At 44.0% G+C, this 27971-nt stretch overlaps 2 protein-coding genes across 6 annotated transcripts in view; both read right to left on the minus strand.

Annotated features, from left to right (window-relative positions):
• The window catches only part of LOC137418230 (E3 ubiquitin/ISG15 ligase TRIM25-like), a 1962167-nt gene that overhangs the window by 950096 nt on the left and 984100 nt on the right, over window positions 1-27971 (minus strand). Inside the window, exons 13-14 of one of the 5 annotated variants that reach the window (XM_078770752.1) lie at window positions 25985-26044; window positions 22473-23136 (exon numbers count right to left, since the gene is read on the minus strand). The exons of the other annotated variants lie outside the window; for them this stretch is intronic. Coding sequence (XP_078626878.1) covers window positions 22598-23136; window positions 25985-26044 — 599 coding nt within the window. The 3' untranslated portion in view covers window positions 22473-22597. Of the gene's footprint in view, window positions 1-22472; window positions 23137-25984; window positions 26045-27971 lie in introns of those variants that run through there. 5 annotated transcript variants of the gene reach the window in all.
• LOC137418310 (E3 ubiquitin/ISG15 ligase TRIM25-like) overlaps window positions 1-27971 on the minus strand; it is a 237000-nt gene that overhangs the window by 178008 nt on the left and 31021 nt on the right. The gene's annotated exons all lie outside the window — the stretch shown is intronic.

The raw sequence follows: 27971 nt of genomic DNA on the forward strand, positions 1-27971 counted from the left end.
CTTTTTCCACCTGTGGAACAAAATTCCACACTCCACACTCTTCAATCCCACTCCTACTTCCAGGTCTTTAAAACAGGTGTTCAGCACCATCTCATATCTCTCTCCATCCAAAACCTTGATATTTTCTTCCCGCGTTAATCTATCTTAAATCCACCTTCCTCAAATTCCAATTTCTTTCCTGAATAAAACATCCCTGTCATGTCCATCGTGTTTATCCCATAGACTCCACCCCTGCTCTCTCTCTTTCACTGATCTCCTGATGTCCCTGTTCCCTACTGTTGTTGTACTTCCCTCTCTCTCCTCCTCCTCTTGTCTCCCATTGCCCTTATTATATATTCCATGAGTTAGCTCTCATAGGAGCCGAGACCAAGTATACAAAGAAGGTTTCTCTGTCTCCCCCTTCTGACCAGCACTGTTCTTGGTCAGTTTCTCACAGTGTGTGTGTTTTCACGTGCAGGTGGATGAGAACGAACATGAGGGATATTTGTTGTTTTCCCAGGAAGAGTTTGAGTATGGTGACGGCCTGCACACATGGAAACTGGTTCCTCCTCTCGATTCCACACAGTCTGGTTGACTGTATATATTTGTGATCGGCTCAGTTCTGGAAATAAAGAAATGAATGACTCCATTGGTACTACTATATCTAACCATCAACTCTGAAATTACGTTTAATCCAATTATTAGGTCCATTTTTAAACCGTTTTTAACTCAACTGGACTACGTCCAGCTGAGTTTTTGTCGACACCCAGTGTCCGTCGTTCGTCGTCTGTCTGTCTGTCTGTTGTCTGTAAACAATTCGACGTCTACGCTGTAAAAGTCACAAATATGGATAAAATTTGATGAAACTTGTTATGCAGCATCTTTAAGACATAAACTAGTTTGGGATTACATTTGGGCGTTGCACCCCTAAAAATGGGCGTGGCAGGGTGGCCATATTGCAAAATCAATTTTTGTCAATCTGGTACTTCCTCATGTAGATAGAAGGCTGAAACTTGGTGTGTAGACAGTATGTAACAAACCTCAACACATAATATTCTAACCATATTGATATAGACCAGTTGAGTTCAGGTTCCCTGGAACCTCTAGTTAAGCTTAAACTCTGCTTCAAAACATTCTTCAAATGGAATGGGGCTTCCATTTTCAGCCTTTAATCAATCCATCCTGTAGGATTTCTTCCACTGGTCTTACAACGGTGTCTGGCAAGTTATCTTGTAGCCAGTCTCTACTTGCTTTTCTTACCTGGCAACCAGTATCCCAAAGGGCCTGACCCTCAATGCCATTGAGTTTACAGTGCATTATGGGTAAAACGTAGTCATGCACTGACGAACATCGACATTATTTAATGGTCAATCAGCAAAACTGAAACGGTGATTTATTTTGAAAATTGGAGACAGTTTCCTTTATATTTTATCTTTCGATCCCAACTTTGCTGCCTTCCTCACTGAGGGTGTCACCTGGGAGAAGAAGAGCAGAGCGTTCCCCTTTCATGGATTCGATGATTATGGCAATATCCCCGCTGAGCAGCGTCGAACTGCCCAGCAGAAAACTACCGTTCTGGAACTTGTGTTTGGTCAAATTGCAAACTACTGCCCTGTGATATCCCGTAACACTATAGTCCGAAACTTTGGGTCCTTGACTTTATACAGAATAGAACTTATAGTCAGGTTCACTGTGTCAATAAATTATATTTCGTTCAAAATCATGGTAGATTAGCAAACCTATACATTTTTGGAAAGGTTATAGCATAAGGAAACTAAAAATCAATGTTTGCATTTGGAGAGATACCTGTATGGCGGCCATTTTGGGAATCCAAAATGGCGGCCATACAGGTATCACCGCAAATGTAAACATTGATTTTCAGATTTTCGATGTAATAACGTTTCCAAAAATGTATCGGTTTGCTAATCTACCATGATTTTGAACGAAAAAACATAGTGAACCTGACTAGTCAGGTTCACTGTGTTAACAAATATAATTTCGTTCAACATTTTGGGAGATTAGCAAACCTGTACATTTTTGGAATCAGAGCGTGGAGAATCCGAAAATCAATGTTGGCATTTGCACAGACATCTGCATGGCCGACATTTTGGATTTTCAAAATGGCCGCCATAAAATACATATTTTGCGCTATCTCGGCTTCTGGTCAACCTAGAAACTTAATTAAATATGCTAATCCTATGTTTTCTGGGTCAAGGAATCCAATAAAGGCCTCAAAATAGTCCGCAGGGTTATAGAAAAGCAACAAACAAAGGTAATTGAAAACCATTGTCTTTATATTTGTGATATAACTCTATTACATAATACATGATATTGCAAGTCCTTTGAAGTTATAGGTATGGGTTTATAAAGCAAGAAAGCAGCCTTGTTAGTATCAGATGGAACTATAAGTCCTATACACAGGATCTACTTGGTCTACACCGTTCAGGAATATGCTTTTACACATCTTCATCACTGTCCTGAGTGTCATTTTCGCAAAGGTGTCGACGCAAATGCAAACATTAATTTTTGGATTCCGCATGCTCTGAATATTCCAAAAATGTATAGTTTTGCTAATCTACCAAAATTTTGAACGAAAAAACATAGTGAACCTGACTATTAGGTGGTTAAAATCAATAACAGATACTCTAAATGCCTAAGTATTAGCACAGGAGCACCTCAAGGATGTATGCTCTCTCCTCTCATGTACTCTACGTATACAAATGACTGCATCTCCATTCAGGACTCTGTCAGAATGTTCAAGTTCGCAGATGACAGGACAGTTGTGGGCCTCATCTCCTCTGGTGATGAATCAGCCCACCACGCCAAAATCTCCCTCATGGTAAACTGGTGTCACAACAACAATCTACAGCTGTCCATCACGAAAACCAAAGAGATGGTTGTGGACTTCAGGAGGGACGAGATGGAGATTTCGCCTCTGGTCATCAACGGCCAAGTGGTGGAGCAGGTATGCAACTTTAAGTTTCTCAGCACCACCATCTCCTCCTCTCTGAAGTGGGAGGATAACACCATCTCTATCGTAAAAAGGGCCCACCAGTGACTATTCTTTCTGAGGCAACTCAGGAAGTTCAGAGTGTCAAGGGAGGGCATACTCCAGTTTTATCACGCTGTCATTGAATCCACACTTACCTTCTCAATAACTGTTTGGTTCAGCAGTATCACAGCCCAGGAAAAAAAGGAATTGGACAAAGTAATACGTACAGCGTTCAAAATCATTGGAACTGACCTGCCCTATCTATCCTACATCCACGAGTCCCGAATGCATAAGGTTGGCTTGAATATCTTTAAGGATGGTTCTCATCCAACCAACCCCCTGTTCGAACTCCTACCCTCAGGGAAAAGACTCAGAGCCCTCCAGGTTCATGAACGGTACCCATGCTACTGCCATCCACATTCTGAATGCACAGTACCACTCCTATAACTATTAACTACTCATGAGCTTATCATGCATTTGGCACTTTAGCTACAGGCCATTTTAAATGCTCTTATATGCATCTTATAATGTATACTATGACCACTGCATGTTTTTTTTTTTTTTTTTTTTTTTTTTTTTTTTTGTATACAATATCGAGGCTCGTGAAAGAGCGAACATTAATCACATGAACACACAGAAAGACAAACCGACACATAAAACATATAACATAGGGAGCGGTAGACAAGATGGGGAGAGAGGGGGAAGGACACAAACACAACATTTGAGAGCAGGGACCGAGAGACATGGAGACATCGAGAGATCTGAGAGAGGGCGAGGGCTTTGGGGGGGGGGGGGGGCGTGGGAAGGGGGCAGTGGGAGAGGTATAAAACATATGGACACTGCCAGGACTTCCAGGAAAGAAGTTGGAATTTCAAACAAGGTGGATCTGGGGTGAATTAGCGGGGGTAGAAAAGATCAAGGTTTTGGATGGGGGAAGATAAGAGATGGTGGTGAACAGCTGTTTTAAAGACCTGGAGGGAGGAGTGGGATTGAAGGGAGTGAGGGAGTTTGTTCCAGAGGCGGGAGAAAAGAGGAATGAAAGAGTGAAGGTGAGCGGAGAGCCGAGATTTCGGCAGTTTAACCATCAGAGGGTATGCTTTGAAAGGGCCCAAAAACCGCCCTTTTTCAACCTTTCTTCAGTTATGTCCAACATACAATAGTGGTTCTTACTTTTCCTCGCTCAGCGAGCCATTCTACACAACTGAGTGCATTTTCAAGTGTGTGCGACTTAAAATGACCAATTTAAGGCAAAAACCCCCCCAAAAAACATTGCATTTCCAACAATTGCAAAATGTCGATTTTGGGACATTTGTAACATCTGTGGATCAGCCGAATAAAGGTTTACGAAGCTGGAACTTGAGATCTGAACTGAACTATATGTGCTCTGTATGGTTTGGATGTTTACCATACTTTATTCATGTGTGTTTTTTTTTGTTGTTGAACTTTTAGTGTATACAACGACCAATGAATGTTTGGAGGTTTACCATGCCCCATTCTTGTTTTTTTGTCTAAAAGAGCACACTACCTCAAATTCCTAAAAACTGTCAAGTTGATGTGGTAATAAAGTATTGAATCTTGATACGCATGTATACCAGATCCGCCAATGGGAATGCCTGGATCAGAAACGGCTCTTGAAGAACTCACATGCTGCGTCCTTGGTGATCTCTTGGAGAAGGGAACCGTTGCCAAGTTCGCGACGACCTCTATGGTGGTGGCAGCACATTGGATGAGCTCTTCCAAAACTGGTGAATGGTTTTGCATGCCCTGTATAAATGTCGACTCCGCCTATTTGATCCAAAGACTGTTATATGCCCGAAGAGCACTACCATCTTGGGCTGGATCTAGTCTAATGGTACTATCCAGACCAGCACACATCGCGTGGCTACTCTCTCCATGTGCTCGGCTCCTGAGAAGGTCAAAGGAATGAGATCTTTTATTGGGGCATATAAGGTTCAGGCTCGTGTTATCCCTTGCTGTTCAACACTGCTATCCCCCTTGGATGATGATGTGGCCGGATGCCAAACACTGGACAGAGTTATGTGGACTGACAAGTTGCATGATGCCTTCCGCAGAGCCCAAGCCGCTCTTACTTCAACCCATACTGTTGTTCTTCCTCGTCCGAATGATCAGTTGTGGATTGTAACAGACGGTTCAGTAAAACAACATAGTATTGGATCGACTTTGTACGTAACACGCAGTGGAAGACCTCACCTGGTGGGTTTCTTTAGTGTGAAATTACGTGGACGCCAACCTACCTGGTTGCCTTGTGAGGTGGAGGCTCTTTCCATTACCACCTGGGTAAAACACTTCAGTCCCTTTATTATCCAGTCTAAGCATGACGCTTCCATCCTCACTGATAGCAAGCCGTGCGTACAAGCGTACGGGAAGCTGTGTCGTGGTGAGTTCTCTGCGAGCCCTCGTATATCCTCATTCCTGTCCACTGTCAGCCGGTATCAGGCAACTGTTCGTCACCTTGCAGTGTCCACCAACATTCCATCTGATTTTGCCATGCGCAATGCCCCGAACTGCACTGACACCACCTGTCAGATTTGTGCCTTCATTAGAAGCGAAGAGTAATCCGTAGTCCTGCATATATCAGCTCAGGACATTATTTCCGGTCGTGCCAAACTGCTCTTCACCAACAGAGCCGCTTGGTTGGCAGTGCAGGTGTAGTGCACAGACTTAAGGTGGACTCATGCCCACCTCGTTCAGGGCACCCATCCATCAATGAAAGCCACCAACATCAAGGATGTCAAACGATACCTCCAGGTCGTTTTAGTGTCCAATGATGGCCTAGTAGTAGTTGGGCATAACGAGCCCCTGTCCTCAGCACATGAGTGCATCATTGTCCTATGTTAGGTACTCGATGGCCTACTAACAGCACGACACATTCAGTTGGATCACCCGAGTCGTTATCATCTTAGTTCCGTCATTCACCGCTGTTTCTACGCTCTCGACTTGGATGGAGCAGTTGATCAGGTGACCTCCAAGTGCCACCAGTGAGCTACTTTGTGCAACACACCCCACACCATCATCAAACAGTCCACTGGAGACCCTCCTGTTGCCACCAGTGAGCTGCATTGCGCAACACAACCCACACCATCATCAAATAGTCCACTGGAGACCTTCCTGGTGCAGTCGGTGTGTCCTTCGCAGCAGATTCGCAGCAGATGTAATCAAATGCAATCACCAGTTGATTCTTGTATTGTGAGAATGTACCTCCTATTACACTACATCATGTATCGTGGACAATGCAATGATCAACCCAGCACACTCCGCGATAACTTGGTCCGTTTTTGCAGAGAGCTCCGGCCATTGGATGGTGCATCTGCTGTCATCCGCACCGATCCGGCCTCCGGCTTCACACATTTGGTTCATGATGAGTTTCTTAAACATCATCGCATGTGCATTGAGATTGGTCGCATTAAAAATCCCAACAAGAATCCCGTCGCAGAGAAGGCAGTTCGTGAACTTGAGGGTGAACTTTCACTACAGGAGCCGATGGGAGGACCAGCAACCCCACTCACCCTCGCACTGGGCACTGCCAGTCTGAATTCACGAATTCGTGCCCGGGGCCTCTCAGCCCGTGAGATGTGGTGCCAGCGGGATCAGTTCACAAATCGACAAATCCCATTCTCTGACCTGCAAATCATAGAAACCCAACACCAGCTTTGTTCTTCAAACCACCCATTTAGTGAAAAGTCCAAGGCACCCAAGGGGTCTGTCAGGCCCAACATGTTGGTGGAAGTTGGTGATTTAGTCTCTCTGTACTCTGACCGTAACAAGTCATGTGCAAGAAACCGCTACCTCGTTTCGGCCATCGATGGACCCTGCTGTAACATACGCAAGTTTTTAGGATCCCGATTGAGGAGTGCAGCGGATCGGGTCAAAAAAATCAGAATGCCACAAGATATCCAAGTACTGGGAAGATATGCTTGCACTTTCTCACAATGGGGTACATGGAGGTTCTCTGTTCACTGAAGACATTTGCCTCCAACCAACATCAAAACCACCAGACCCCCCATATATCCACTATGAGCTGCCTACACCTGCCGACAGTTCTGAATCCTTACCAATCCCTATCAGCCAAGCACCGGATCACATCTCCGTTACACCCCCAAAGCTTAACACCCGTTAACCAGATCACTCCCAATCTGTTGAGGCCATCGGTGACACCAGTGTGGATCATCCAACAATGTCTCCAAGCGACTGTGCACCAAGATGCTCCAGCCGCCCACGATACCATCCCAAGTACTTGAATGATTATATTTTGGATGCGTAGGATCGTCATATGATGGTCATAATACTTGCCTAAGTATTGTAATGGGGCAGAGCAGTCACTGAGGTTGGAGGGGAGTCTACCCCTGTAATGGACTTACATAAACTGTACATGACTAATTGGTACATTTTTGAAGTGTTGACTGTATGTGAGATTGTAATTTGCCAAATGTTTTGCTTATTTATTTGTTATTTGTACTTTATCCCTGGTTTATAGTGGGTTTTGTTTTTCAATGTGTTACCTGTAAAGGGTTTTGTTTACCCTGTGTGCTCAATATATTGGTCCATAATATCCGTGACCTCCAACATTGTCGGTGATCATTACTCTTTATTGTACTCAGCCATCAATGTTAGTCGCCAGTTACTCTCACCTGTTTTCTACATGTATAACCTCGAGAACTGTCTTAAAGGTACGAGTACAACAATGAAAGGATGTGGCGGGGAAAGAAGAGGTCACGTCACTATGTGTATTACACCCACGGGTGAGGGCTGGTACGGGGTTACCGGGCAGGCGTGTTTGGTCGTGTTGTCGAGTTTGGAGATTCCCTTTAACCAAAATGGCGATGAACAACGTGATGACGCAGCCTCGTAGAACGAAAGCGCGATCTCCCGCGCATTCGAGTCTCACAACAGGTCCCGTGGTTATTTTCAGAACATCAGCTGAATTTTCAACTTGTTTTTCACCTTAAGTTAATTCTCTTGTGAAAGAATAACCGAATGAGGGAACATTCCGTGGACGTTTAAACCCTTTTTTTCCTTTTCTTTTTTTTTGGATACAAGATCAAGGCTCGTGAAAGAGCTAAGATTAATCACACAGAAAGACAAACCGCCACATAAAACACATAACATGGGGAGCGGTAGACAAGATGGGGAGAGAGGGGGAAGGACACAAACACAACATTTGAGAGCAGGGACATCGAGAGATCTGTGGGAGGGAGAGGGCTTTGGGGGGGAGGCATGGGAAGGGGTGGGGGTGGGGGGGTGGGAGAGGTATAAAACATATGGACACTGCCAGGACTTCCAGGAAAGAAGTTGGAATTTCAAACAAGGTGGATCTGGGGTGAATTAGCAGGGGTAGAAAAGATCAAGGATGGGGGAAGGTTTTGGATGGGGGAAGATAAGAGATGGTGGTGAACAGCTGTTTTAAAGCCCTGGAGGGAGGAGTGGGATTGAAGGGAGTGTGGGAGTTTGTTCCAGAGGCGGGATAAAAGAGGAATGAAAGAGTGAAGGTGAGCAGAGATCAGAGATTTCGGCAGTTTAACCATCAGTGGGTTGCTGGCAGATCTTGTGCGACCTGTAGGAATATTTGGGGGACAAAGCACAGAGAGAGCTGGGGGAGCAAGGGCGGAGAGGAGTCGGTAGAAGACAGAAAGACCACCGACCTGCCTGCAGTGAGCGAGTGGAAGGCCCTCGGAGATAGCTTCATCACGGGAGTTTCCAATGATTTTGAAAGCTTTGGTTTCAACAGCGTGAAGCCGAGCTATGTGTGATGCAGGAGCACCGGCCTGCGAGGAGAACAGTATTCCATTGAGCTGCGGATGAAAGCCTTGTATGTGGTGAGGAGCTCAGGTGTGCCAAGGAAGGACTTCGCACGATGGAGGATGCCCAGTCGGCGACTGGCTTTGGAGGCCAGCTTGGAAATGTGGTTTTCCCAAGAAAGATCATGGCAGATAGTGAGACCCAAAAGCTTGAGTGACAGAACTTCTTGGAGAGGATTGTTGAGAAAGTAGATGGGAGGTTTGTCCAGTCGATCTTTTCGGAGAGACATAGTAAGAGTGTGAGATTTGGCAGGATTGAAAGACATGTTCCACTTGTTTGACCAGTCTGTGATTTTGTCCAGGTCTTCAGAGAGTGAGGAGGCTGCAGACTGCCGATCTGAGGGAAGAGGAATGGAGCGGCAAAGAGTGGAGTCATCAGCAAAGAGATAGAGAGGATTTTCCAGAGAGTCGGAGAGATCATTGATAAAGACCAGAAAAAGCACAGGTCCCAGAACACTGCCTTGGGGAACTCCAGCCAGAACATGAAGGGGAGATGAGAGAAATCCATTCAGCGCCACACGTTGACTACGACCAGAGAGGAAGTCCGCAAGCCATGCATGGAGATTTCCATGGATACCATAGGAGGAGAGTTTGGTGAGTAGAGCTGCGTGCCAGACCGTATCGAAGGCACATGATATGTCAAGGGAGAGAGCTCTGATTTCCTGTTTGGCATTGAGGACCTCCATCCATTGTGGAGACAGTAGAAGCAGCATGTCCAGAGTAGAATGACCTGGTCTGAATCCAAATTGATGATCAGAGACCAAGCGATTGGAGAAGAGGAAGGATTTGATATCCAAAGCAATAATGCATTCCATGACTTTGCTGATAATTTGGAGCAGGCTGATTGGTCTGTAGTTGCAAGGATCTGTTTTTGCACCTTTTTGTGTAAAGCGGTGATGTTTGTTGATTTCCAGGATGCGGCAGATGACCTTGAGCAAAAGAGAGGGTGAAAAGAACAGAGATAGGGTGAGATAGAGCAGCAGAGCAGAATTTTAGGACCTGCGGGCTGATGCCGTCTGGTCCAGTTGCAGAATCAGAGTCGAGGTTTGACAAAAACTCCTCCACCTTGTCAGGAGAGAAGGACACAGATTCCAGGAGCAGTTAGGTTCGACTGGGTAAGGTGGGAACAGAGAGAGATGGGTTTGGGACACAAGATTTTGAGGCAAACACAGAGTTGAGGCATTTGGCTTTGTCACGTGTGGTGTCAACTGTGTAGCCATTTGAGGTAAGGGAGGGGATGGAGGGGGAACAAACACCAGAAACGGATTTGACCAGATGCCACCAGGATTTGGAGGAAGGAGACAGGTTTGAGAGTTCATTCTTGAGTGTGGAGAGATAGTGCTTCCTGGCACTCCTGAGGGTAGACACACACTTGTTCCGAGCTTGGTGGAAGGAACTGAGATTACCTTCAGTTGGATTTGCCTTCCAAGAGGCAAAGGCAAGTTGTTTCATGGCAACTGCCTCACCACAAGATTCAGTGTACCATGGACGGGAGGAAGGGTAAGACAACTGAAGACTAGATGGGATAAATCTGTGCATGAGAGAGAGCAGTTTGCTTTGGAAGAATTCCCAGGAAGAATTGATGTCAGAGGCAGTGGAGATGGGAGACAAGTCCAGATGATTGATGGCTGCATGAAGACCGTGCCAGTCGGCCTGAGTGAAATGCTAGACTCGCCGACGCTGAGGAGGCTCTCTGAGAATGGCCAGAGAGATGTCCACTTTATCAAGCACATGATCAGAAGAACCGATTGGAGTAGAAGAAGAGCAGCAGACATTAGCAGGGAAGTTTGTCATAACCAAGTCCAGAAGAGAAGATACACCATTGGCTAAGATCCGGGTAGGAAATTGACAAATTGTGTCAATCCCAGTGAGTTGCAGAAGTCATTTGCTGAGGTGCCATGGCTGGTGAGAGATGAGCCTACACACAGCCAGCTGGAACGATGACAGTTGAAGTCGCCACATATGAGGAAGAGAGAGTTGGGATGAGTGGATAGAAGTTGGTCCATGTTGTCAGACAGTGAAATGTAAATGGAGTCATCACTGTTTGGAGGACGGTACAGAACACATATGAACAAAAGGTGGGAGCGGAGAGGAAGCCGTAGCCAGAGGTACTCATGGGGGTGGGGTGGAGAGAGGGCAGTGCAAGGAGAGTGAGGAAGAGAGTTTTTGATAAAGATAGCCAGCCCACCACCAGGACGAGGCTCAGGTCTATCATACCGGAGGAGGGAGTAACCAGGAAGAGATATTAAGGAATCAGAGACATCTTGAAGGAGGAAAGTTACTGTTCAGCAGATCAAGACTGGATTGTCAGAAGCAACCTGTATGGAGAGATCAGTCAGGTTTGAACGAAGGCCCCGGATGTTTGAGGTCCATACCGTCAATGAAGAGAGGGGGGGAGCATCGGGTGTAGGACAGGGGAGGGGAGGGGTAGGGTCAGATGAAGGATGAGAGGGGGAGGTAGGGAGAGCAGTTGATAGTGTGTCAGAGATTACAGAAGTTACAAGAAAGGGAAGGATGAGGAGGACGAAAGGTTTGATGGTGAAGGGATGAGGCACAGACGCACAGTGAGGGGTTGTTTGAGGGGGGGGGGGGGGCAGAGGAAAGTAGAAGGTTGGGGGAGGTGGAGGTATTAGATAGCAGGGAGACGAAGTGGGGAGGAGGCAGCTTTGAGGAGGAGGGGGTGGAGGGAGAATTGGAGAGGAATGGTATGGGGGGAGATTTGAATGGGAGGGGTTGGGGGGGATTTGGTGGGGGATGATAACGTTTATTTTATGTGATGATAACGTTTATTTTGAACCCGTTATCTCTGATTATCCCGTTTAATAAGCAAACTCATTCTCATCGCGTTATCATTTATCAAAACAAACATCATTCCCGAATCACGATCCATGGATTTCTCCGATCGATGTTCAAGTTCAGAAAGTTCAATTTGAACCTGAACTGAACTCATTCTGAAGAACGATTTTCAAAATGTTTCAGGTTCAAACCTGGACAGCTGGGTTCGAATCCCGACCCAGGTATAAACTGCCGTACAGGTGTTTCGCAGGCAGGTGATTCATCAATGTGTTCATTTCGTCCTTCGGGATGGACGTGAAGCCGGACGTCCTGTGTGCTAGCATTAGTTGGTGAACGTTAAAGAATCCACGGTCTGCTTCGCGAAGAGAAGGCAAGCTATTGCCGGCATCCTGAACAAATTACACATTCCTGCTGAAACCCACGAGGCTCTCCTGTAAATAAGGTAAAGGGACGACGAGCTTTTGATAGATTATCGGGAATACGTGACACCAGAATAGTTCCACCGACGTATTACGTCATCGTACAAAAACCCACGTGATAAAACGTCATGACGACATGGAGTATTCAGGTGTGATTGAAAACCCATTCCACACCAGGTAACCCGGTTTATAACGCGTGTCCCATCATTTCCGAGTCGATTCCTCGAGCGAAGTGAAACAGGTTCAAAGTCCTTTGTTGGATACCTGGTTTAAACGTGTACACTGGACAATGGCTGAAGTGTAACCTGGAGTCCCGATTCCCTGTCCTTGTACAATTCCATCACGTTCGATCGAACGAACTCGATAACAATCGGTGCACCTGATCTTGTCTCCCAGGAGGAATGTCTTGGGGGTTGCCGGTGGATTGTGTCGTCATAATGTGCTGTAACGTCACAGACAGGTGTTTCAACAGTTCGTTTCACGACTCGATAACAATCGGTACACGTGATCTTGTCTCCCAGGTGGAATGTCTTGGGGGTTGTCGGTGCAATGTTTAGCTCATTACAATTTACCTGGACCTTGATACAGTATTCTCTCGTTTATGAAGAACAGTTGGTGAACTGTTCACCACCAGCAGCTGCTGTTCACCACAATTAAAACAGCTGTTCACCACCATCTCTTATCTTTCCCCATCCAAAACCTTGATCTTTTCTACCCCCACTAATTTTCACCCAAGATACTATTTTTTTTAATTCCAACTTCTTTCCTGGAAGTCCATGCAGTGTCCATATGTTTTATACCTCTCTCACCTCCCCCCAAGCCCTCTCCCTCCCATAGACCTCTCGATGTCCTTGCTCTCAAATGTTGTTTTTGTGTCCTTCCCCCTCTCTCCCCATCTTGTCTACCGCTCCCTTTATTTTGTGTTTTGTGTGTCGGTTTGACTTTTTGTGTGATTAATGTTAGCTCTTTCACGAGCCTCGATCTTGTATCCAAAAAAAACAAAAAACAACCGTTCGATTTGAACACCTGGAAGCACCTGTACCGGTAAGAAAAGGGGATTTGTGTGAGGGAGAGCAATAGGAATGTCATTTACTTCACTTGGACATTTACCCTCATGGCTAAAATGATCCTTCTTTACCGACGATCTTGAACATGTCCGGGTTCGAATCCTAGACCCAGGTATAAACTGCCGTCCAGGTGTTCACGGTGTGGGAATAATTTGTGTTCTAAACCAAATTGCGAGTAATTGCGAAACACGTAAACAAAACCGAATACCTGTATCAATTAATATGAATGTTTAATTGTCCTGGAGAGATGATTTTACCTTCAAGTGAAATTACCTTCAGCACAAGAACTCCATGTTTTTATTAACCAACAAGTACAAAAAGTTTTAATTAAAACAAAAGCCGCGTCGATGTTACACAATGCCTAGATGCAGCTGTGCCTATAACGTCGATGTTATAGGCACAGGACATTCCTATTGATTCGATTACTTGATGTTATTTTTGTATAAAGTGAAAATATATCTCGGCAATTTCCCGTGTGTGGCGACGAATTTTTAATATATCTCGGCATTTTCCCATCTGTTATTTCAGGCGGTGTATGACTGACCATACCGCGATTTAAAAAATATATATCTCTGCAATTTCCCGTATGTGGCGACATGTGAACGAAGCTATGCTCCTCTCTCCACATTATTGTGATGACGTATGAATTAAATATTTAATCGTGACGATTGTCATCAATTGGACGAATTTTTAATATATCTTGGCATTTTCCCGTCTGTTATTTCGGGCGGTGTATGACTGACCATGCCGCGATTTAAAAAATATATATCTCAATGGACTTGAAGTTACAGGCCTTTGAGAATTCATTTCGTTCTATAAAGGGCAACTTTCATCGGATTTTCCTCCCGTTTTTTTTCAACCGAGTCTAAAACTATGTTAGCGACTGTGAAAAATGAAATGATATATCGAATTTGATTTGAAATAAAACTGTGTGAGAGAGGAAGACACCACGGGCCTACAATACAGGCCTCAAAGCTATGCGAGTTAATAAAATGGTGGATATTTGTTTATATGAAGCCTCTCCCACAATGGGTGGAGCTATGGTTCCCAGAATGGGTGGAGCTTTGAGGTTTTGTCTTCTCTGCAAGAACAAGAACAAGAAGAACAACAACAACAACAGCAGAGGGCACTCTATTAGCAGCGTCTGCGACGCGGCTAAAAATACCTGTTCAGAGATTGTACCAAAGAAGGTATTTTATCTCTCCCAAGGGAATGTGCTCATTCTGGGATATGATTACCTGGACTCCGCTTAGACCATTAATCGAATTCCTTATCCTAAAAATCTGAAATTGCATGCACATGATCTCTGACACATTTGTGTTGAAATATTAAATTTACGACATCATTGGTCACATCGTTTGGCAGCCATATAGGATTGAAGGGAAATATTAAATAATTATATCTCTGAAACTACTTACCCTATCAATGCGAAATTTTACAAACATCATCTAACACCACCGTTGCATATAGTTTGAAAATGATGTCATTATAGATCATGTGGTTTGGCAGCCATCTTGGATAGAAAAACGAACCTTATCCGATTAACACGAAACTTCACAAAAGTGATCGGTTACCCATACATATAGTGTACATTTTTGAGGTCATATGTCATGTGGTGCATTATCCATATTAGCTTGAAATCCGATATTTAAAAAAAATCCGGTTTTTAATTATAATTAAATTTATTTGTAAATTAAATTAAAAATTTAATCATAAGTTTTTCAATTAAATTATATAAATTATCTAAATATTAAAATATATATATTTATTTTAAAAACATGGTGGAGGAGGGATGCAAGAGATCGCCTTAATCTACTCTTCGGGCGGGGGAGGGGGAGAGGATGCTGGAGATCGCGTGTTGGGCAGAGGGGGAGGGGGAGGGACATGCTGATGTTACAATGCTCTCTATTCAACATGCGATGTTTGTACAAATTGCTGTTCTAACCTCTAATCCTTCCCAGGGAAACTCTCATTTCTTGCACTGTATTTATGTATTATTTATTGCAAATAATCCATCGGACATATAATCCATAACTGTATTTGTTGTAATCCTCCGTGTTGTTCATGTTTGCTCGGAGAATACCCTAATTATGTTAAAAAGTGACATTCCAAACTTTTACCCAAAAATGCACCAAACATTCACATTTCTCAGAAATCCGTCCAGTCTATGGTTCTGTTCCTCTGAATCTGAAGGTCGCCAAAGTTATTCCTGTTTTCAAAAGTAACAATCGTCACGTTGTTCACAATTACAGATCCATATCTGTTCTTTCGTGTTTTTCTAAAATTTTGGAGAGACTTGTTTATAACTGTGTAAGCAAATTTCTCTCGAAATCTAATATTATTTTTGATCTCCAGTTTGGTTTTCGTAGTAAACACTCCACAGATACGGCTTTTATTCATATGACAGATTCCATCTCTAATTCCCTCTCGGACAGATTGTACGTCCCTGGTGTTTTCATTGATTTGTCCAAAGCCTTTGATGCGATTGACCACAATATCCTTCTTTCCAAACATGATTTTTATGGTGTTACAGGTTGTGCTCTTGAATGCTTTAAAGACAATGTTATTGTAATAGAGCAACAATTTACAGGTGTAAAAATCTCTAATTCGTCATTGAGACATATCAGCCACGGAGTTCCTCAAGGATCTATACTTGGGCCTCTTCTTTACCTCCGCCACCAAAGGTGGATGGAGGTTATGTTTTCACACCTGTCTGTCTGTTCGTCTGTCCGTTTCTGAACAAGATAACTCAAAAAGTTGTGGACGGATTCGGACAAAATTTGGCAGAGATGTAGCGTATGTGACGAGGACGAAATGATTCGATTTTGGTGAAGATCCAGATCCGGATCCGGCTAGTAGAATTTTTAAAGTGATTCTTCACCATTGGGAGATTGGGACAATAACGATACAAAGCAGGATATCTCAAAAAGTTGTGAACGGATGATTTGATGAAAGGTAAATTCCGTATTGTGATTTTCTGGTCTACTCTGGGATACAAAACGTAAACTGTTCACCTGGCAGAGGTATGCTCTCTACTAAGTGCCGTTCTAGTTTCTTTTTATATGTTCATGACCTACATACTTGTTCTTCTTCATTATCGTTTTTCCTTTTTTGCTGATGATACAACGATCATCCATTGCAATCCTTCTCATGACTCTTTGATCGACATTCTCAATAATGAACTCATTAAGGTTTCTTTCTGGTTTAAATCAAAGAAACTCTCTATAAATCCCAATAAAACCAAGTGTATGTTTTTAGGAAATCCACCAAACCTCTGTCTGATACTATTTCCTCTTTCTATATGGACAATGAACCCATTACTTTTGTTCATTCGACGAAATTTCTCGGTGTTCTCCTGGATGACAAACTTTGCTGGTCGAATCATATTTTATCGATTGCTCAGATTATTTCTCGAAACATGAACATTCTGTTTAAACTTCGTACCTTCCTTCCTCCTTATATTTTATTGCCCCTCGATAATACCTGAATCCTCCTTCACCTGAACTATTGTAACATTGTCTGGGCACGCTCCAGTTACAATCAGCTGCACTCACTCTCAGTTATTCAAAATCGCGCTATATCGATCTGCACCTTCTCTCACCAACGTGACCAAACTGCACCTCTTATGACCAAACTCAACACATTCACACTTTGTCACATTCATAAATTACATACAGGGATATTCATGTATAAACAAATTAACAAACTTCTTCCACAATTTTTTTCATCTTACTTTACAGTTGTCCATGATATCCACGTGATATCCACTCCCATTTCACGAGAGATCACAACATAACTTATTCCCACCTTTCCCCCGCACATCTTACTCCATGAATACTCCGCGTTATTTTGTGCCACGTGTTTGGAATATAATTGATGGAGCAGTGAAGGCCCCAGCCGTCTGTGAGTCGGTTTAACTCTTCCTTCAAACAAACTTTGATCTTGTATTATTATTTGTTTCCTTTCAACTCGTTCATTTATTGTTCAATTTTGCAAGTCTTGTGTTATTGTTATTTCATTCTTTTTTATGTATTTATTCTTGTTATTGTTAATCATTGTATTTTTCACGATTTTCCCTTCATTTTTTACCATTCGGTATCCTAATCTAATTTATCGTTTATCATTTATATTGTTGGTCCATCGTCATATCGATACAAGCCTTGGCTTCTGAACATGCCTCCATATTTGCTTCCCTTATACATTATGTTGAATATATCCCAATTAGTTTTTTAAATTCCGAAGTATTACTTCTGAGAACGATCTTCAAAATGTGTTTCAGGTTCAACCCTGGACGGCTGGGTTCGAATCCAGACCCAGGTATAAACTGCCATGCAGGTGTTTCGCAGGCAGGTCATTCATTAATGTGTTCATCTTCGTTCCACGGATGGTCGTAAAGCCGGACGTCCTCTGTGCTGGCATTAATTGGTGAACGTTAAATATCCCACGGTTTCCTTCACGAAGAGCAGGTAACCCACCTGGAGTGTCATTGATCGATCTCGCCTTGAGGGCACCACCTGTTTGTTCACGGTTTTGTCTCCCGATAGGTACCAGGTAAGTATGATTTGTTCATCACAGGACATGATGCGACACCTTCTCAGGATTCCGTCCACGCGTGATGACGCGACCTTTAACTTTGTGACGTCACCATGATTGTTGTTGAATCGTTATTTTATCTCTCGATTGTTACGTCATCACAATAATCTTTTGTATGCGATTCGTTCGCACAGGTGACATGAAAATACCATCAGGTGTACAACCTGACGTGAACAGAAAATTCTCCTCCGGTAAGTTTGTTGTGAATCGGACAGTTTTGTTTAATTAACTATTTTAATTTATTTAAGCGAACAGTTTGTTATCTTGTCGAACAGTTTGTTATCTTGTCGAACAGTTTGTTATCTTGTCGAACAGTTTGTTATCTTGTCGAACAGCTCGTTATCTTGTCGAACAGTTTGGTATCTTGGCGAACAGTTTGTTATCTTGTCGAACAGCTCGTTATGTTGTCGAACAGTTTGTTATCTTGTCGAACAGTTTGTTATCTTGTCGAACAGTTTGTTATCTTGTCGGACAGTTTGTTATCTTGTCGAACAGTTTGTTATTTTGTCGAACAGTTTGTTATATTGTCGAACAGTTTGTTATCTTGTCGAACAGTTTGTTATCTTGTCGATCAGTTTGTTATCTTGTCGAACAGTAAGGTATCATTCTAATACAAGTTTAATGAATCACTGGGATGAATGTCTAATGTTTGTCCATTTCATATATTTTCAGGTAACCTATTGAGGACGTGACATCATGGATGATGTATGAACGAGGAAACGTTACATCACATGTCAGAGGTTACCCCTGAGACGTTACAAAAAGTTACCCTTAAAGGGATCCCAGCCCTCTCCTGTGCAGTGGAGAACAGAACTGATGATGCAGAATTTTGTGAGAAGAATGGAACGAAGAAGAAGAGCAATTTGTTGAGAAGGTACCTGCATGTCATGTCACATGTGGAAATTATGAAAAAGTGAAATCATCACGTGTGTCCAACACATGTGACAAAAATGCAGCAACGAACTCTGGGATCATCAGGTGTAGATCCACCTTGGGTCATCCGGTACTAAATCCATAGACCAGAGAAATAAGTGCTTCGTTTGTGTGAAGGAGCGAGATCACACAGGTGAGCATCAACGACGACCTGTGAGTACGAAGGATAATTAATCGACAAAATGTGATATGGGAGCAAGAAAAGGTACTCAGTGATGATGATATGGTACACCGTATCCAGGTAAATGGTAACAATTGTGCTGACGTCATTGATAATGAGTTCAGGTTCCAAAGTCCTGTTTGTGTCCAAATATGACAGTCTCACCTGCAGATGAAACACCTGTGATCCAGTACATGATGATACTCTGCAGTAGTTCACCTCTTACAAAGATGATAACTTATATGAAGATCCGAACAGAATTATCTTTGTGAGTTCACTTCACCACAAATACAGGTGCTTGTTGTCCGTACCTGGTATAGTGAATAACACTTTATACAGGTGCTCCATTCACTAAAAGGAATGAAGAATACGACGCAGACCGCAGATCAAAGGTCATGATAGAACCACAAAAAGGTAAATCTTCTATAATTTGTTCATCAGATATGTCAACAGGTTATCTTCTATCAAAGGTTACCTGCCTAAAGAAAAGTGCAGAGGAGTGTGGTGACGAATCCACACCACAGGTGCTCATCCTGAAAAGAACGTTATCTTCCACCATTCTGCTAAATCATTCCGGAATGATGTGAAGGACACCTCTGAGAAACCGAGAAGAAGAAGAATCCAGAAGGTGATCCATCGCTGTTTATTCATCGCTTTGATTCTGCACCTGAATGTGTACCTGTGTCATTCCACAATCACGTGACCTGGATGGTGAATGATGCAACTCCAGAGATGAATGAGTCAGACTTAAAGTGGAACCGAAATGACAGAAATCGGGAAGAAGGGCTCAATATGGATGGAGATATTTGTGCACCTGCAGCAGGTATCCCACTAGCATTTCACACATTAAAACAAACCAGGAGTAAAGAAGAAGTTAAAATGTTGAACCGTTTTATCAATATCATCAGGTATCAAATAGCCAGAGATGTATCGCTTCCATGTCATGGACTAGTGAGGAGGACCAGGGGACCAGGAACAAGGTGAGCTCTTGGTTCCCACAAACCTCGAATGAACGAATATGAATGATCGTTTTGAGGCCATTTAGCGTTGGTCATAAGCTTGATCAATGATCATTAGCCTTGCGGGCCCCATGACCTCATGGTTCCCTGTTTGAGGCAGTTTTTATGGCCGGATGCCCTTCCTGACACCAACCATTAGTCACGCTCTTACGATGCGCAGGGATACGGTGTACCTGTTGCAAACCAGTGTACACACCGTGATCATTCATCCCAGCAAGCATGGTACTCAATTTGCACGACCTCGGAAGGATGAACAGGCTGAGTCAACCCCCCTGGTATTAATTCAGCGATCGACCGGGATTCGAACCCAGGATCCTAGGATCCCAAGCCGGCTCCCTAACCGCTAAGCCAACATCAGGCTTAATTCCCACAAACCTTAAGGTTGGAAAATTCACTCAAAGTGCCATTGGTAACCTGGACTTCCGTGAACACACGGGAAGGTACAACAACGCGTAGCACCGCCCACAACATCTACCAACATTCAGGTAACGATGATGAGGTGTTGAAAGCTTTTACATCAGGACCATGAACCAAGACACCTGGAGAGATCCATGGGCAGGAATTCAGCTCTTCCAGACTAAGGTGAGTGGTCCAACCTGGAGAGATCGACAGCAAAGTCGTTCCTTGTGCGGCCGGAAAGTTGTACAAGAACCAAGAGATACCAATGTGTCTTGTGTACATCAACATGGTCCCCGTTCTAAAAAGGTGTGTGGAAGGTGAAAGAGCTGGCAGGTGGGAACAGCACCTTGAGGAATAAACTTGCTGCCATACCTGATATCTACTGGACACAGTAAACACGTGCCAGGTATCCATAATACCTGATGGTGATGAAGAAGCATCTATCACCAGATACAGGTACATAATTCCAACAGGTAAATTTCACCGTGAGTGAAACTAGCGAAATGTTCAATGGTGTTTGGACTGACGAGGCTTCAGAACAGAACCAGGTAGGGTGTTTAATCATGGATTCTTCTTCTTCTTCTTTTGAATGTGACACAAGGTGTCGGGGTCGCGTCATTGACTGAGTGCAGTGACCTGTGACGTTGATGACCAATGACCTGTGTAGGTTACAGTGGATTTGTTCTGTAATTTGTTCAGGATGCCGGCGATAGCTCACCTACTATTCACGAAGGATACCGTGGGATCTTTAACGTTCAACAACTAATATCGTTAGACGGGATTACCGTTTAATGTTCATCACAGGGACGCTACTCGCCTTGATGGATCATCCTACCTGTGAAACACCGTGATGAGCCCCGACCGCGCATTGATGGATCATCCTACCTGTGAAACACCGGGATGAGCCCCTACCGCACATTGATGGATCATCCTACCTGTGAAACACCGTGATGAGCCCCGACCGCGCATTGATGGATCATCCTACCTGTGAAAAACCGGGATGAGCCCCATATCGCGCATTCATGGATCATCCTTCCTGTGAAACACGGTGTTGAGCCCCTACCGTGCATTGATAGATCATCCTACCTGTGAAACACCATGATGATCCCCATACCGCGCATTGATGGACCAATGGATCATGCTACCTGTGAAACACCGTGATGAGCCCCGACCGCGCATTGATGGATCATCCTACCTGTGAAACACCGGGATGAGCCCCATAGCGCGAATTGAATATTGATGGATCGTCCTACCTGTGAAACACCGTGATGAGCCCCATATCGCACATTCATGGATCATCCTACCTGTGAAACACCGGGATGAGCCCCATACCGCGCATTGGTGGATCATCCTACCTGTGAAACACCCTTGTTTACAATACCACTGCGCATTGTTTTGATATTGTGACGTCACAAAACACTTTTCATACATGTTTTATCGCAGGTTTTTCACTCACGATACAAACGTAATACCTGGGAAGATTCGTCATACAGGTTGTAATATCAACATTCAATGGCGTCGATGTCTAAAATTAAGAAGAAGTGAATTAGTGAATGTTTAACATGAAGGTGTTTACCTGTTCTTTGTTTAAATATCCAGGTACAGCGAGATCGAAGCCCCACAACCAAAAATTGCCGGGTCGAGATTCCCCCAATTGGGGAAATTGGAGGGTGAACCCCAACCTGCCCCTCCCGGAGTGCAATGTCGCCCTGAGGGCAGCACCTGGAGGATCACGGTTTACCTCCCACCAGGTGAATATGAATTGTTTATCACAGTACTTGATGCGACGCCTTCTCTGGAATTTGCATTCACCTGATGACGCTAAATTAACTTAGTGACGTCACTGCACTGGTTATTCAATTATTTTATCTCTGTGTTTTGATTGGATGGAAGAGATTTCCACGAAGATTAAGATTAAAACCTCTGTGGGAAACAATGAGAACCTGACGTTTCAGGTGTGAACCCTTCATCGGACCAAACGAGACAGTAACACCCAAAAGGTCACCTGGCCATTTTTCCAACGGTGTGATTCGCGATACCTGATGAACGTTCTGTTAATTCCATCCAGGGTTCCACATTCTACCTGTGATCCGATCCAAACCCACTCTCACCTTCACGATAAACGCCGGTGTTCCATTCCAGGTAAACACAAAGGGTTTCATCTACCTGGAGGGACTTCCTTCAGTCACACATTCCATTCAATCACACGTTTGAAGAAGAAGAATCCGTATTGTATCGTGAGGAGAATGAAGAGTTTGGGTTAAAGTTCATTTCACATTAAATAAGATAAACAACGACCTTATTAAATTATATAAACTTTATTATAATATAAATATTAATCAGTAATCACATCGTCATGAACAGGTAAATCACATCGTCATGAACAGGTAAATGATTTGATTGATTTGACCCAAAATAACCGGATCAGTTCGTGATGAAAGTTTGTTTCACTAAATGTACAAAATGAACGGAACCATCATAATCCCAAATAGCGGGTTTAACGGGGTCCATGAAGTTCCCCCTGAACACGTGCAGGACCCGCGAGTTCCCGAAACACGTCAACTCTCCCGCCTCGCAATCCAAGAAGAACCCAAACCGTTCATGATCCCCCGGGACGGACAGGGAGGTTCGTTGTTTGTTGTGATGTGCGGATAATTCGTTATTATGTTTATATAAACACCAAGACTCGGGATTCTCTCCCAACCCGCTCTCTGCCCCTTTTCTCCTCATGGAGTTTAAACAGATTCCGATTCTGCACAAACGACTCGACCTCACATCGACCTCCCAGTAATGACGACCTGAGGAGAAACAATCACAGGAAACAACTTGTGTATAAACATCAAACCGATCAGGATGTTCCGGGTACTGATTCTCGGTCCTGGTTAGAGTCGCCGTCCTGAGATCCCCGGAGATCTTGATCTGTCGATGTGCAGAGTTTGGGTCCAGACTCGGGCTCCGTCCATCTGCGGACACGACACGGGGTCACGGACATTGTTAGACAAACGGACAAAAACACAAACACATTAATCTCTATCACAAAAAAACTTTTATTACAACAATTGTTTTTATTTATTTATGCACATTCTGATGTTACCCTCTCCGCCCCCCTCCCCCATGCCCCCGCGTGATGTTGTGGGCACATTCTGATGTTACCCTCTCCCCCCCCCCCCCCCATGCCCCCACGTGATACTGTGGGCACATTCTGATGTTACCCTCTCCCCCCCCCTCCCCCCATGCCTCAACGTGATGGCGTTGCCACATTGCCGATGTTACCCTCTCCCCCCACCCCCCATGCCCCCACGTGATGATGTGGGCACATTGCCGATGTTACCCTCTCCCCCCCTCCCCCATGCCACCACGTGATTCCGTGGGCACATTGCCGATGTTACCCTCTCCCCCCACGCCCCATGGCCCAACGTGATGCTGTTGGCACATTACTGATGTTACCTTCTCCCCCCCACCCCCCCATGCCCCGACGTGATGCTGTGGGCACATTATCGATGTTACCCCCTCCCCCCATGCCCCCCGCGTGATGCTGTGGGCGCATTACCGATGTTACCCCCCCCCCCCCCCCCCCCACGTGATGCCGTGGACACATTACCGATGCTACCCTCGCCCCTTCATAAGTTGTATTTGTACCCTGAGTGGAGTTTGTAACTTATAAGATGTCGCCGTGGATAAGGAACAATTGCGGACAGGCAACGGTGTTTATATGTATCGATGTATCTACTTATGTGGAAGTGACGTCGTATAATGAAAGCAGATCACACAAAAAGGGGGAAAATAAAATAGCACAACAAAGGCGAGGCACCGGGGGGTCGGGGGGGAGAGGGATGGGAGGGGCGTTGAGGGGGGGGGCTGCTTCGTTCGTTGATATACGTACTTTTTAGCTCACCTGGAACAAAGTTCAGGTGAGCTTATGCGATGGCGCGGCGTCCGTCCGTCTGTCTGTAAACACTTGAAACTTCTTCTGCAAAACCGCTGATGGGATTTTGACCAAATTTGGCACAAATGATATTTGTTGTGTTGTGACTAAAGTTTGTTCACGACAATGAAAAAAAACGGGGTCTCAGGGGGTCTGCGTGGAGCCAGATTTCCCCCCAAAATAGGTATTTGCTTTTTCCCCTGAAACGACAAACACTATTTCGATGAAACTCCCCCACAACCTTCACCACACGTGATGTATAAATGTTTGTTCAAGGCATTACAAAAGGAGGTATGTGGGAGTGGACCCCAAAATAGGTATGTTTTGTTTGTTTGAAGTCTATTGATTATGTCAGTATGATTCTCCCTGCTGCCCTGTCTTCTGGCAACCATTGTAATTGGTTTAAAATACCTTTAGTCAGTGCAGTATACTGGTTATTCTACCAGGTTAGCGCCAGGTGTATTGCCCATATTTTTACTCTTTAAAGGAAGGAACTAAATAAAATAGACTCAATCTGAGGAGGGAGCAGGGGTGTTCCACCCATTACCAAGCTGCTTGGAGAGTGCTCACCAAGCAGCTCAAGCACTCAAGCAAGCTTTATTACACAGAAACCGATCTGTTCTGTCTGACGCAGGGCATACTGGAATTGAGTGGACAAAATGGGGGGAATTAAGACCCCAAGCTGAGCGACCTGAACGCAGGCTGACCAAAGATAAGCCTGTTAGTGTAAATTATCTTGAAAACACACACACAAAGACACAGTTTTCCTTCATGTAATCCCTTGGAGGTGGAGAGGTATGTATGCAAAGTTTGGGGGTGCTACGTTTCATGGTTTTGGAGTTATGGAGGAGACGGACACACACACACACACACACACACACACACACACACACACACACACACACACCTTTTTATTATTATAGATATATTATGATTCCACAATGTTTGTTGATGTAAGATGTTTATGTGAGAGATTGGGAAATATGTTACAAATTCCTTCAGGATTGTAAATTTTATCTGGGACGAACGAGCAATTTATACCGGATTATGTTTCAGAACGAACCACGATTTGTCAAGAAAGACCTTGTTCTGATTACATCGTTGTTGAGAGGGGAGGACGAGAGAAAGAGGGGAATGGGGTAGTGGGGAAGAGAGAGAGGGGGGTGGGGTAGTGGGGGAGAGAGAGAGGGGGATGGGGTAGTGGGGGAGAGAGAGAGGGGGATGGGGTAGTGGGGGAGAGAGAGAGGGGGATGGGGTAGTGGGGGAGAGAGAGAGGGGGATGGGGTAGTGGGGGAGAGAGAGGGGGATGGGGTAGTGGGGGAGAGAGAGAGGGGATGGGGTAGTGGGGGAGAGAGAGAGGGGGATGGGGAAGTGAGGAAGCGAGAGAGGGGATGGGGTAGTGGGGGAGAGAGAGAGGGGGATGGGGTAGTGGGGGAGAGAGAGAGGGGGATGGGGTAGTGGGGGAGAGAGAGAGGGGATGGGGTAGTGGGGGAGAGAGAGAGGGGGATGGGGTAGTGGGGAAGAGAGAGAGAGGGGATGGGGAAGTGAGGAAGAGAGAGAGGGAAGGGGATGGGGGGTGGGGGATGAGAGAGGAGGGAGGAGAGGGTGTGGATTAAGAAAGGCCTTTAATCAGCAAACACAAGTTTGGACTATCCCCTCTTCCTGGTTGGACATCGTTCAATTAAACAAACCTTGGGTTTTGTGACACTTGACAAGAGGGGAAATCGAGTTGGAAAATAACTAAGTGGAACAGAGTGAAGGAAAATATGAACAGGGAAATAAAACAGAAGAAAAAGGAAAGAATGAAAAGGAGAAAATATGGAATTTTAAATGATCTGTAAATGGAAGGAAGAAGAAGAACCCCCTCCCCGTTCCCCTTCACTTACAAAGTCTTCTCAAGTTGTTCTGATCCAGCTCCACCTTCTCCGGATGCTCCACCGGTCCTTCTGTGGAAATGATTAAAGATTAACAAAAATTACAAGATGTGAAATTCTATTGTTTTTTTGTTAATGAAGATTTATTTTATCTTTTAACGAAAAATCTAAACACAACAAACATGGGGGAAGAGACATGGAACCTCCATTTTGTATTAAATAAATTATAATTTTCATCGATTCATGAAGGAAATTTCCCAACATTGTCCTTACACTTCCCTCTGATGTCGTAAAATGGAGTGATCGCTAATTCGTTTTCTCCACAAGATAGAATGAATCTTTCCTTCTTCACTGGAATTAAACATCACATGATTGCAGGAACAAGTGAATGATTCAAGAAACATGTGAATGATTCAAGAAACATGCGAATTATTCAAGGTACATGTGAATTATTCAATGTGCATGTAATTGATTCAAGGTACATGTGAATGATTCAAGGAACATGTGAATTATTCCAGGTACATGTCAATGATTGAAGCAACATGCGAATTATTCAATATGCATGTGAATGATTTTAGGAACATGTGAATGATTTATGTTGATGTGAGATCGTTCTTGGTGAAATTAATCTGTTGATCGCTCCGTGATATGTCAGTGCACCTGTGAAAAAATTATAGATTGAAAAATTCCCTTTACCAACTCAGTATTTTTAGCTCACCTGGACTTTAGTGCGGTGAGCTTATGCGATCGAGGATTGTCCATAGGTAAGTGAGTGAGTGAGGGAGGGAGGGAGTGAGTGAGGGAGTGAGGGAGGGATTGAGTATGAAAACACTTCAGTCATTATCGCTTGAACCAAACACTAAGTTTTGGACATGAGCTTCATATCTGATGCTTCATGAAGGTGAATTCATCACATCAAAATCTGTGCTCAATAAGGGGAACTACGGGGGGTTTGACCCCAAAATAGGTATTTGATCTTCTCCGAAACTACACACACAATTTTGAAAAACTTGATCACAACCTTCATCACCCACGATGTACCAAAGTTTGTTCACAGCATTAAACATATCATAGTCTGAGAGGGTCCGTGGGGGGTTGAGCGACTGTTGCTCCTGATCCAGGTGAGCTTCAGGACCCGCGGTCCTATTTTATTTTTAAGTTTCCCTGGATTCACCCAATGGTTGATCGATCCAAAATGGAAATGCCTCAATTATTTTGTCCAGCCTTTCATAATGTTCATTGATCAGTTGTTTTTATCATAACAATAAATAAATTATTTGAAGATGGAAGTGAGAACAACTCATTCACCTGACATGTTCCACGTGACGCATCACTGTGTAATCAGTGTGTGTTTCATGTACCACACCTGGAAATATTAACCAAAGGTTTCTGCATCGTTTGTGATGTTCCGTGAACACTTCACTGTACAGAATTCATTTTAACAACTTTTACACAAGGATCCTCCACTTTTACAAACTTTTACAATTACAGTTCATGAGAAGAATAAAACAATGAATGAATGAATGATCAGTAACATCGACTTGGATGTTAAGTTTTGCACAAACACCAAGTTCATTTTCTGATTCCTCACAATCTCCTCATTCACCTGTAAAATGTTTGTTCTCGGTACAAAATAAGATTTCTCTCCCCCACGGGCCGGTCCCCCTCCATCCCGGATCACAACTTTGTGGATTTCATGTTATGAATTTTATAATTGATGAAAAATGATTTAAATTATGTTAGTCTTGTATTTCGGGTCCATAATGTTTCTTTATTATAACAAAATTAACTCGAACGGCACCTGGTATAGCACATACCTCCACCAGGCTGCACAGTTTATGTTTTGTATCCCCTGAAAGACCGGATCTGGATCCAGACCTGGACCAAAGTCGAATCAGCTTGTTATTGTCGCACCCAGCCAACTCATTCACCAAGTTTTGTCATAACTCATTCACATCTTTTTGAAATATCGTGGAATGCAGTATGTCGTTTTTGGCCC

This window comes from Myxine glutinosa, chromosome 1 (genome assembly GCF_964187855.1).
Source record: "Myxine glutinosa chromosome 1, kmMyxGlut1.1, whole genome shotgun sequence".
Taxonomy (NCBI): Eukaryota; Metazoa; Chordata; class Myxini; order Myxiniformes; family Myxinidae; genus Myxine; species Myxine glutinosa.